At 38.8% G+C, this 13,173-nt stretch overlaps 1 protein-coding gene across 1 annotated transcript in view; it reads right to left on the reverse strand.

The window, feature by feature from the left end:
* Positions 1-9,203, reverse strand: part of GUCA1C (guanylate cyclase activator 1C) — a 33,255-nt gene extending 24,052 nt beyond the window's left edge. The window contains exon 1 of the mRNA XM_066338515.1: positions 9,000-9,203. Within this exon, the coding sequence (XP_066194612.1) occupies positions 9,000-9,203 (204 nt within the window). The remainder of the gene's footprint in view (positions 1-8,999) is intronic.
* Positions 9,204-13,173: the final 3,970 nt, after the last annotated feature.

A 13,173-nucleotide genomic window follows, 5' to 3' on the forward strand; every position in this document is an offset into this window, starting at 1 on the left:
GGAACAAGACTTAAGCAGGCTGAAAATCTGACATGATATGGTTAGGTTAAGGACTGTCCATCAATAACTCACTCAGTGCTAGTCATCCTTCCTCTTTTCTTTCTTTCACTTGGGCCATAACAGCTCCCTCCCCTCTCTTCACATGACTCTGTACAGACACTGGTCACTGGATTTCACTCTAGGCACAGGGAATTTGGGAGTTGCTCACATATACTGATCCCTCTCCCCTCCCTCCTCTTTTCTTCCCATCAAAACCCCATATATTACTTCTGCTTGTTGCTTCCAAATAGCAAGTTGTGAGGAAGTGTGCTCACAGTGATGGAGGCACAGGAGAGACTGCTGCATTGCCTTAAAGAAGGGCCTTAGAAGTTTGGCTTTTTGTCAGATTTTGTACGTTCTGGCAAAAGACTTTTAGGAGAATGTTAAGTTAAAGTTGGAATGCTTTTAAAGTAATACCTGTTTTCAGAATCCTTTTACCTTAATAACTAAAACACCAGTAAAGACAGCAACAATACCTGGGTAAAAAATTATCTGATTTATAGTCCAGTCTCACAGCATCCCTCATCCCTAGTAGGAGACTAGAATGGTATAATTTCATTGATATAACACCTGACAAAATGAAAGGTGAGTTTTTTGGGGCACAAAAAGACTAAAATTTATAACCCTCTGCATAGTCTGATGGTACTTAATGAGCTACTTAAAAAGGTACTTAAAAGCATGTGCTGAGATAGTAGAAATTCTATAGAAATCACCTCTTCCAGAAGCCAAAGGCATTGGAGCATTTCTATTTATAAATAAAAATAGAAAAACTGATAACGATGTGGAGCCAAACTGAATAAATTAATATAGCAAAGATAATTCAAAGAATGCTGAAACAATGGGTGTAGAGACTAGTTTGTGTATAGAAAACCCAGTGAAACAATTCTTAATGGGCTATCTGTACCAAACAAAGCTGATTCTAAAAGGTGAAGATAATATTACAGTATCTATTGAGGTGCCAAAAGCTTTTTGAAATCTGTACAATATTCTGGGAATCAAAAAAAAAAAAAAAAAAAAAAAAAAACAAACCCATACAAACAGGCATCAGAGGGACTAGGCACTTACACCAAAAATGATAGTCCCACAATAAAGATTGCAGGTTCAAGGACATGCAACAACACGGGCACACAGGAAATGTACATTGCAGATAAAGCAAAACTGTCTCTGTAGGGAACTATGAGAAAAAAAAAATCAGATTCCTTAGTTCTGCTGTGAAAGTTGTATAAAAATTCTTAGTTGTAGAAGGGATCATGTAATTTAGATTTCTTTACAAGTGAAAAAAGGTAGTTTTTTTGAAAGAGGTTAAAAATAGAGTTTGAGCCTTTAAAAAAAAAAACCCAAACACATCACAGCAAAACAAAACTTCACAGCAGGGTGATCAGGAATTGAAATATAAAAAAGCAGCAAATTAAAATAATAAACATGACCTTTCTCTTTCTCTTGGGTACTGTGAGAACAGTGGTACCTTGGCAGTAGGCAGCCCATACTACATCTCTATACTGTGAAACAAGGACACACATCTTTCCCTTCTGATAGATGCAGCTAAATGCTACCTCTTTGAAGTGTAATACAAAAAAGAGAACTGCTATTGCATGAAGTGGCAAATGCAAAGTTTTACATGTATTGGAATAAAAAGCTTATCTACAGATTTTTGTCTAAATTCACGTCATCTTTGCCAATTAACTTTTTGCATCTGCTCCAGCTCAGTCCAGCCCCACTTTATGTTTCCTTCCTCAGCAAGTTCTGTGTGGCAATTTCTATATCTTCCCTGAAAAAAGCCACATCTCTTGTGTGACTTAGTTCACGCTTCTATACTTTGCTCCACGTCTCTCTTTCTCCATCTCTTTCCTCCCAGTACTCTGTTGCTATCAGATGCAGGATCCTACCAGTGCTGGGTGCCTGTGGAGATCTGACACTGCTCATTTCAGTGGCACAAGGGAGCTGTGTGGCAGGACCAGAGGAAGGACCATTGCAGGCATTCCCATGTCCCTGGGCATGGTTTCCTTCCCCCTGTCCTGTCATCTCCCTCTAGTACCTTCCCCCTCCCCATAGGCATGTGGCCACTCATCACCTGCAGCCCACTTCAGAGTCCATTTATGTCTCTTAAGGTAGATGCAACCTCCCTCCCAGGTCAAACAGATCTGGGTGAGATGTTTTCAGAGAGACTACCTAGACAGCCCAAACGAGAGAGTCATCTGGCCCAGACACAAAGGTTTGGAAGGAGAAGGCTATCCTCCCAGAAGGGCTGGATCACCTATGCTAGTCAGAAAATTGACCTAGGAAGGCCTTCAGTGTTAGGAGGTTTTGTTTCTTTTTTGTTTGCTTTTTTTAAGACCCAAAATACTAGGTCTCAACAATCACCATCTTCTCCCTCTGGACCACTCTACAGTTTTCTAACTATTTGAATGGGTGTTTAGTTTCTCAATTCTGCATTTCTTCTATGCATTATACAAGGAGGAAGACCAAGCTGACCTTTCTTTTATCTTCATCAGAATGTAGCTTGCTTTTAAGGGCTATGCTTTATAAAGCAGAAAGATTTTGCCCCGATGAGACAAATTTCTAGTAGGACACAACCCCCTAATCTGAGGCAAGAGTACTCACAAATTCTTGCTAACTCTAGCACGGAGATGGGGGACAGAGAGATCGTTGCTGCCTTCTGAGATGTTTAAACCCTGGCACCACTGTGGGACACGAAATTTCTGAATTATTCTCTCATTGAAAACACTGATCCAACTTTGCTAGTTCACAGCCACATTCTTTGTGTGCCTGCTACTGTAGTTGTACAAACAATTAACTCCTCGGGGTTTTGTACAGCTTTAAAACTGAAAAAGAAGGCAGTGACTGTTAAAACAACACATCTATAAGAGCCTATAATGTCTGATTTCTTTTTGTAGTACTGCTTCATTATTCCTGACATGGAGATTATGAGTATAGCTCAATGATACACATTTTGGTGATGAGAAAGTCAGCTGTGCTTATCTTAGTTGTGCAGAGCCCAGTCTAGGAGGGCTTTTTTGTCATTAAACCCGTTACAGACCTAATTTTGTGGGTGCTGTTAGCCATGCATGCCACAGTGCCCCCATATCTATAAATAACCAGCAAAGCATGCATAATGAAATAACAAGTCTGGTCCCTCTCACAGAACCATTTGCAGTGCTGTTCCTTTAGTTTTAGTGATTATGGGAAGTGCTCTGAGATACCAATTTTACATCTTTCATTTGGAGTTCCTGACTTACAAGGAGAACCCACTGCTGAAGCTGTTATTTTCATCAAGGTTTCTAGTTGCAGAAGAGGTGCAGCCTCCTTTGTCAGGAGGATAAGTCAGGAATACTTTCTTTTAGTAGCTATTGTGAGTTCACTGATTTTCCTAAACTCATGGTGGGCAAGATCTTGGGCTGCACCTTTTATGGTGAGCATCAGGGAACTGCAAGTGGGACTAAAAAGCCCTGCTACTGCTAACCTGCTACTTTTTAGTCATCTCCTTAGAAATGAAGAGTCCTCTTATCCAGGGAAAATCTGAGAGACCAATGAAATGTGCTGGCTCCAATTGGGAGAACTGAGAAGAAAAAAAAAAAAATCACTGAACTTTTTCATACTGATGAACTAGATGGGAGGATCCCCAGAAATCATCATGTTAATGGTAATTGATCTAAATTAGCGCTCACCCCAACAATGTTTTGATGCCACAGGCTGTTTTCACAAAGCATTTCAGCTTAGACAAACTGGATTTTTCCAGTTAATAATGCTACACATAGATCCTTAAACAACTCTAAATCCTGGCTTCCTGTTTTTATCTGTCTACACAGCACAGCTATTTAGAAAAAAAAATTGAAATTATTTTTCATTTTGTATTTTTTTTCCCTACCAGCAATAGAATCCCCTGAGTTAAGCACTTCGGAAAAAGGAGAACCAAGCCTACAGAGTCATCAGCACACATTCAATTAAAAGACAAGGCTATCTTCCCTAATGAGGTGCGGTTGTTTTGATTGTTTTCCTTCCCGGTGCCTGAAGCCTTTCCCGAGGTGAGCAGACACTGAGCCACTGGCATCTCCTAGTGGCCTGGGCTCGCAGGACAAGGGCTCGTGTTCCTGCCAAGGAGCTCGGTGGTATTTCTGCCCAGCATTCCCTGTTCCAGGGCTTTTCTGGGACACTGCAGAGGCTTTGTGGAGACGCCTCCAGGGACTGGATCCTGTGGCTGCCCCTGCAAGCCCCACGCCCTCTCAGTGCAGTGAGCGAATAACCAGATGTTTATTCCCAGATGTTGTTTCTGTCCAACTATTGGCTCCGTTTCTGATGAAGAATGAATCTCTTGTTAAGATTTTAACTCTCTTTTCAGCTCTTTTTCTCCATAGGTGGAATTTCAGTTCCACGAGGGTTTCAATTACTGTACAAAGAAGGGATGAAGCACTATTTCCTCCTTCCACTCCTTGAACATTTATTCTCATTTCTTTATACTTGGACCTTGATTTTGTAAATTTTGATTTTTGTTTTACATTTCACTATTTTCTTCCCTCTCCTCAAAAGCTCTTATCTACTTATTCCTGTCTATTCCTGGTTTTTTTCACTGTGCTTTTTCCTCTCCATTTATCAATTCTTTCAATTTATCTTCTTGAAGTTACAAAATCTTCTTTCCAATGTATGCAAAAATTGAAGTCTGGCTTCCTCCCACTACCTAGCTTTAAAAGTTGGTTTTTTTTTTGTTGTTGTTTTTTTTTTTTTTTTTTTTTTTTTTAAATAGGAGGTGAATAGGGATGTAAAACAGCTGTATAAGTCTTTAAAAAGCTTTCCAAATAAGAATAAAAATCACAATGATAAAATAAAGAAGAAAACCAGAAAAGATTCATTGTAACTGTCTGAAAATGCAGCTCTGAACAGAATTTACTTTAGAAATGGTGGGGAAAGTAACTAAGTAACTTTTAAGAAGGAGAGTGAAGACAAAAAAATTCACACAACCTACTAGTAATGAAAGAGGAAAATATGAGGGGTTTAAGGCTCTCATCTAGCCCCAACTACAAGGAAACAAGTTCATTTTGAAGATTTTTGAAGACCTTATCAATAGATGGATGGGTCCTTCTCTTTGTCTGGAGTGACCTTGACATATTCTCAGGTGTGTCTGCAGGGACTCTCTTGAAGACAAAACATGACATTTATGCTCATGTCAAATAAGAGTTTGTGTCAAGTGTGCAGCCTTGGTTCTCTTGCTAAACTTCACATATATCATACAGCATCGGGAAAAAAAATCTTCAGATCTCACAGAAATCTCTCACAAAAAATATCAGGTTATTTAAATACAAACACAGGTGAAATTCACATGACAGCACCTGAAGAAAGGGTATAAATAAAAGCCAGTGAAATTTGGGAAGGGGATTTCTCACTGGAAACAGACTCTTCATTGTAGGAGCCCAACACTTTGTGACTCTCCAATTAAGAGACGTACTTTGATTTAACATCTCATCTAAACCAGGCATGGTATAAATATTTTCCTAATATAATCCTAAGGTTAAAAAGGTTTAAAAGGTTAAAAAGAACTAGCAACATGTATATAATTCTGAAACAGCAAGAGCATGGAGAGACACTAAAAAGTAATAATTTTACTTCATTTGCATAAAAAACCATTAAAAAAAAAAAGTCTGTTACAAGTTAGTTTCCACTGACTCAGGTAAGTTGCTTTTCCCTTGATGTGTAAGGCAGGACAGAGAGACTTTGTTCATCTAACTTGGAAAGAGCTGAGTCATGGTGAAGTAAGATCCTTTGTCTCTGCTAAGCACAGAAAGGAGTCTTGAGCTGGATTTCTGCACTAAAACCATCATCCAGAAGACAAATGCTTTTCTATTGTACTCTGCCTGAGCCGTGCTCTTGTTAGAAGAGTTGATGCAGTCGGAATGACCAAGAATACTGGGAGGATGCTGTTACTGGGAAAGTCATGCCAAGCCATAGAACTCCCAAATGCATTTCTCTTGGCAAGCTGGCATGACCACAGCTCATTCTGCTTGTTACATCCATCAGTCCCCTAAACCAGCCTGAAGCCTCACAGAGTGACTTCACAGGAAACATAAATCACAGCAGATAAATATACACATCATATCTAACTAAACAGCTTAGAAGCAGTGTGAATGCCAAAGAGGAAACTTATGAAATCCTGGCACATTGTTTGAGAGGTCCTGGCTCTCATTTGCCACAGGTTTTTCAGTGAGGCTTTCACAACACTTTATTCAAGGCAAGAGGAGAATAATACTGAACTACAGGTTATCTAGATGCTATGTGCCGTATCTGAATAATGTAGCTATACTGTTGTGATTTAATCAAAAATAGATTTTTTTTAAATTAGTATTTAAAGGGAAAAAGTAAAACATTCAGATAAAATATTCTGGTTCATTTGATTCATTTCCCTAAGTGTTTAAATCTTTCCAACTTCTAAATTATACAAATAGATTCGGCAGGGATTAAAACTTGCCAGCTGTTTTTCTGGGAATGGACGCTCCATTCTTCATCTTTCCATCTTGAAATGGACATAGACTATACAATCTTATGTAACTGACAATTCAAAATATGCCATTCCTGTTCTGCCTTCTAAATAACTTTGCTTGGTCCTATTGCTGCAGCTGAGCAACAGCTCAATTAAGAAAGCACACAATAAAATCTATGCCTCAGATTAGTAGTACCTAGTGGAGGATTGTTACAGCATCCTGCAGAACAGGAAATGAATATCAGATATTTAGTGGGAGTACATTATTAAATAATGAGATTTTCAGCCTAGCATGAAGAGTTTTACAGTGGCTTTTATGAAGCCCTGAAGGCCAAATCATTGTTAAATTTCATTAAAATGGGGGAAGACTTCCAAAGTGATAAAAAACTGAAGCATCTTTTTCTGTCTAACATGGAACATTAATTAAACAAGCCCTTCTGGGAATAGCAAAACAAAAGCCTAGAGCCATACAAACTCTGTCTTTTGTCCCCTGAAACCCCAAACACTGGTACCCCAGCTCCATCCTGTATTTTCTCTAGGCAAAAGGAAACAAGTGCCTGATCATTTTGTCAGCCAACTGTTGCCTTAAACAATGAGTAAAAGCTTAATTCTGCATGAATTCTGGATGTGTCCCTGCTACCCAGCTGCCAAATTTTATGAAAAAATTAGGAACTGATTAACTGAATGCCTGCTCTTTGAAATTTTGTGGAAATATACAAATTGATTAAAATGTTCTGGGGATATCAGAGAAGGAGATGAAAGATTGATTGGTAGTAAAAGTCCAACTGATATATGATGGATATAACCTGACAAGTTGAAGGCATACATCTTAATATTCCTCAGATAACTGAGCAAACTGCTCCATGGGTGATAAGCTACTAGTAGTGAGAGAAAGGCGATTAGGAACTTTTAAAATACCAGCAAACCTGAAGGTGTTGTCCCATAAAATAAAAAGCCAAAATCCCCAAGCCCAAAGCTCCCCACACTTTTCAAGAGCACTGAAGTGTCAAGGACTTTTTGCAGTGCACATTAATGCTAAACTGGAAAAGCTCTTGAGTGAGCTCAGACATTGTCCCTGTGCCCTGTGCAGGAAGGTTAGCATTCATAAAGCTTTTCTGGGGAACTTAAGGCATCAAATTTTTAATTGAAAAGAACATAGCAAATTAAGAATTTCTGCCAGTCACGTTTCATGTTTGTAGACTGGAAGTCTGCTCATCATCTGTAATTAGCACATTTATTGAGTTAGGTGATACTACTTAATCAAATTTCAGTGTGTTTAACCATCTGGTAATTGGCTGTGGGAAGAAAAGAGCATGCAAGGAGCCTGATTTTATAGGAAGAGTCCTTGAGGATTACGGAAGAAAGAATTACATAATTCCAAAAAAGCAAGCTGAATTGGCAGTGGAGATATATATGAAAACACATAATGTGTAATAGAGGTACTGTTGCATGTAAAAACACATGAGGTACCTTATATTCTCAGCATTTTCTGAAACAAGTATAATTAACTCCATAATCAAGAACAGAAAGGCAATTTCTTGAACAGGAAAATGTGTGGAGCAGTTGTGCCTACTATTTGGACCAGTTTTAACCTGATCTTAAAGTAAGCTGTGTAATGTAATACATTTTTTTAATACATCCCTGAACTCATTCACCTCATTGAGGTGAATAATGTGGGTAGGGAGCACTAATGATTTACTGGTTTTTTAAAATACTTCTTTATACCAAGATGGGTCCATCTCTTCTATTAGCTGAAAGCTGAGTTAGTATTATTGACAATTCAGCCTAAGCCTAAATTCTGTGTCTTTTTAAGGGATCACAGCTGACTCTTCACTCCTTTTGTCACATTTGGTAGAAAGCGTTACTTTGGCTTAAGAGGAAAATAGCTCTGGATGGGTCTCGTGGCTGAAGGAACCTGTATGAACTCTGTGTTGGAATAACACAAGACAGCAACGCATTTAACAGCCACAGGATGGATCTTTAGGAGGACCTAGGGTGTTAAGCATTAAAATTGGGATGATGGATCAAAACCAAACAGGTGTGCCTTTGGAACAGGGGGATTGACTGATACCAAATTAGGCCACAGAAGGTGTTCAGAATGAATCCCGTGACAGAAGGAATCTTATTGTGCTTATGTTGCATAATCTGAAAGCATTAATGCCTGTGGATCCAGCTGAGCACCCACTGCCTTTGAAAGATTTTTCAAGCAGCTACATAAACAAAAATTTCAATCAATAATGCACACTGAAAATAATAATAAAAATCTAGTTTTCATAGATGAGAAACCATCAGCATGTATTAGAATGACTCTATGAAACTTTCAAATTGGCAAAATATACTGGGAATAGAGCATTCAACCCTGTTTGCCAGCCAGTCTTGTTTACCTGCTCGGAGTTTTCTGTTCAATCACTTCCATTACCTCTGAGTAGGGAGCTTGCAGCTCTCTGAGACATACACCCAAAAGAAAGCCCAGAAATCAAGAAAGAATTCTTACCTTATTCATGTCAAATGTGTGAAATACTTGTTCAACATAGTTGTTAGCTTCAGGAGTAAGTCCATGTAGATCCAGGACATGTTTAAATTCATGCAGGCAAAGCTGTCCCGATGGGCACTCCTTCATAAACTTTGTGTACCAGTGGTGAATTTCCATCGCATTAATGTCATCTGCTGATCCAGCAGCACCCATTGCATCAAACATACCAGGGAACCTTTTTCAGTATTAATTCATCCAAATGCTGATTCTTGCTTCCCAACAGTGATCATTCAAACACCAACTCTGCCTTTGAGAGCTACTTTAAACCTCTTACAGATCACAACCAAGATAGACTAAGTAAATATAGCACCCTAGCAAGATTACTGGCACCCAGTTTTAGTACCCTGTGGTTTTAGCAGCTAATTACAGTCTTTGTGCACAGTCAGTCTGCAGAGCCTCAGATGAACTGATTATACCAGTTCTCTTCTTGCACTTGCATCTATGGTGCTAAAGGTACTTAAACTGGATAAATATTGAATAAGCAACATTCTGGAACTTTGAGGGTAGTTTCTAAAACTTAATTTTAATAATTTATAAAGTTTTAACTAAAACTTAGAACCATTTTAATACTTGGATAAATTTTGTGCAGATGCCTTGGAGTAAGTGACTTTCCATTTTTTATTATTTCTGTATATAGAGCTTTCCAAATCTTACCTTACAAATCAAAACTGTAACACAATTTGACTTGGATAACCTGAAAGAACTGAAATTGGCCATACACTAAGCACAAAAAACTTGTTGTCTTTAGACAGCAGTCCTACAAGCACCTGAGTTTGCTGTAAGCAAATGTTGTCCTGAAAATTGCTTCCCCACTGCCACTGCTCTTTCACTTCCCTTAGGCCAGCAGAAGTGTTTGTGGTTGCACTTGGGAACAAGTGTTAGAACAGACCCAGGCAAGAACTTGCAATAAGATGGAATACCAATAAATAAAGTTAGCTATAGAAAATGCTGCTTACTTTTTTGCATTGCCTGGTGTCACAATGCTGGGTTCTATAAGAGAATAGATAAAGTGAGGGTGGAAAAGGGTGGCCAGCATTACAGGGAGTGCAGGACTGCTGCTTCTGCTGCTTCAAATTGTTTGTGGAAACTTGTATAATGTCTGTGCTGTATTGCAGTACATAGCTGTGTACAGGTTTACAGCATTTAAGCCCTACAGCAGATACTATGGCATGCAGCAGTTAGAGACTAAACTGGCAGAATTTAGTCTAAAACACAGCTGCTCCACCTGAGGCTACTGCAAAGGTGGTGTCCCACCAGTGGCACTGCAATGATGCCCCTCACCAGAGGAAGGTGAGCACCACGCCAGCAGCTTTGCTCTGCAGAGCAGGGTGCAGTCCCATTGCCCTTGAGTGCTGTGCAGCTGCAGGAGATGAATTTTCCTCTGGGCCAAGGCTCCTGCTTGCTCAGGTGTGAAAGCTGTGTCAACAGTCGGGAGAGACAAATTCGGTCTCACAATAATGAAGAATCTGAACACTACTATTGAACATGTAATGAGACCTTGTTTTCAGGTGCCAGGAGAGATGAACATTGTGGTGGTGCATCTATGGGGTATGCACTGGTGGCAGAACCAGCTGACACATAAGGTTTAGCGCAACAGCACGGAGGCTCATGTGGGCCCCCAGTGTTTTTAGGGAAATAAAGAGCTGTGATGTGCTAATCGTCAGAACAGCAAGATATTTTTCAGAAATGGGTACAAGCCTTCAGAGTAAAAGGACAACAAGCTGGGCTGTTGCTGGAGCAGACTTGCAGCACATATTTGCACCTATGTTGCATAAACCACAGTCTGCAGCCAGTCAGGGCAATGCTGCTGAGGAGACAGAGAAGGGGGAAAGAAGTGCACATGGATGCCTGGAGGACTTCAACAGAGACACGTACTGTATGTATCAGTAAAGGGTGATTTTTTCCTAATCTCTACTCATTCCTTGGATCACTTTAAACAGTCTCCACAGAGCAAAAATAGCTGCCCACTAACATCCTGTCAGTTATAAGATCAAGACCTTCAATACTGAGAAGCAGCAGGATTTTTCTCTATGAAATACTGAATAAAACCAGAATCTGAAACATATGAAGTGGTATTTAGAAATATGTCACTTCAAAATATCCCTAGCAGGCAAAGAATGCCATATTTTTAATAACAAAGAACAGCAAGCAAAAGAAATGTAACTTAAAATGCAATCTTCAATCTTTTCTTGTTTTTCATCTAATCTAAATTTTCAATAGTTAGGCATCAGAAATGCCAACACAGAATTTCCCAAGTGTATATCTACCAAATTTATTATTCAGTGAAAAGAGGAAGTTTTAAAGAACTCAAATGTTACTCAGAATTCCTCCCCCCCACCCCCCTGACCTCCCGAAATAACAGCAGTGTTCAAAGGAAAAAAATCAAAGGTTTGAAGCACAGGTTTCAGAAACTGTAGACCTTTTTTTTAGTAAATAAAGTGGCCTGCAATTGGTTTTTTACATTTTCATTTTCAAACCTTCTTCTGAAAAAGGCAACAGCATAAATGGGAATATTAAAAAATAAGCCATCTCAGTCTTTGAAAATGTGCATATTTCTTTCATAAGGCATGGAAGACTCTTCAAAATATGTTGTTATTATCCTTTTGGAAGACAAGGTTACAAATGTCAGAAAAATCTACATTTTATTTAAATAACTCTTCAAGATAATCATCAAGCTATTCTAAATTATCTATTTGGTGACTTGGAACAAAACCCATCAAATTTGCAGGTGAAGCATTTGAAAAAATAAGCATATGAACAAGCATGACATGCTTATCAGCAAAGGTCATTATTTAAAAAGAATTAAGAGAAAACATGAGAAGACTTGAAGAAGCAGTGCAATAAACCAGACTAAAATGGAAACATGTAAGGTAGAATTAGGTGCATGTAGGAGAAGAAGCTACTTTTCAAGGAGTTCTTGGCCATGTTCCTGCTAGAATAGCTTTACTCAGGGATTATAGTGATGAAGTACACACAGATTAGAAGGGCTATGCTGGCAGCACTGTTCTTTTTAGCCATTTAATATCCTCACTTTCACTCTGAGGAAAAGTTACTTCTCTAATTAAAGGACAATTTTCTCAGACTTATTGCATGTCCACATCCACATTAGCTGGGGAGTACATCTTTTCAAGTGTATTAACCTCCAGCAAAGTCCAGAAGTAGAATGAGGGAGAATGTAGAAGCAGAGAAGTCTCACTGTAGGTCTGCAAGCAAAGTAATACGAAAGGGAGAAAAGGCAGATGGAAAAGAAAACCAACACCTATCAGAGGAATTCACAGGACTCTGAGAATGAAAAGAGTGTCAAGAAAGGATGAAAAAATTATATATTAAATTCTGCCATAAATGTGAGGCCTGAAAAGAAAAAACCTGAACTTATGCATTACAGTTAAAACTAAAATTTAGTTTCAGTGACTTAAATCCAGCCTCAGTGGTTACACACACAGAAGCCTACTGGCTGAGCAGTGTCTCTATCAAAGAGGCATGTGCTTATTTGCCTCTGAAAATGATTGTAAAGAACCACCCAGGTCACCTGGAGCCTCCTAACCCTGTTCCAGATGGCACTTAGACCTTCATATGTGATGGTGGGGACCCAAGGCTACTAACAAAGGTTAGGAAATAAAAACCCTTAAGAGTGTGATAGATTGTATCTAGGAAATTTCAAGTTTTCCATGGATGATGCTACAAAACGTAGGGGAAAGTTTAATGAAGCATTTGAAACTTAAAAATTGCAGACAATCAGGGCAACAACATCAGGACAAAGAAATCCACATCTATTAAAGGGAGAAGCTTCAAGAGACTAAATTCTGACCCCAGCTTTTCCCCAAAGCAAAATTCACACTAAGTCTCTCTCCTTGTTATATAATAGCACCGTAAGTCTCACCAAGCCACAGGAATAAAACATTTGGACTTAAAGATGTAAGAAGGCAGCACCATTTAAAAGTTTTATCTGATCCCCTTACTACAGTGACAAGCAATGGTCTTACCTGTAGACATAAAAAACATATAAAAACCACAGGTCACTGAAACAAAAACCTCAAGGCAGCCTTTCTGGAATTCTTTGAAACATTCCTGCAAAATAATTTGAGAAAGAATTTTATTTAAAAAAAATAAAATAAAAGTTTGTACAATTATAGTG

The sequence above is a fragment of the Sylvia atricapilla genome, chromosome 2 (genome assembly GCF_009819655.1).
Source record: "Sylvia atricapilla isolate bSylAtr1 chromosome 2, bSylAtr1.pri, whole genome shotgun sequence".
Taxonomy (NCBI): domain Eukaryota; kingdom Metazoa; phylum Chordata; class Aves; order Passeriformes; family Sylviidae; genus Sylvia; species Sylvia atricapilla.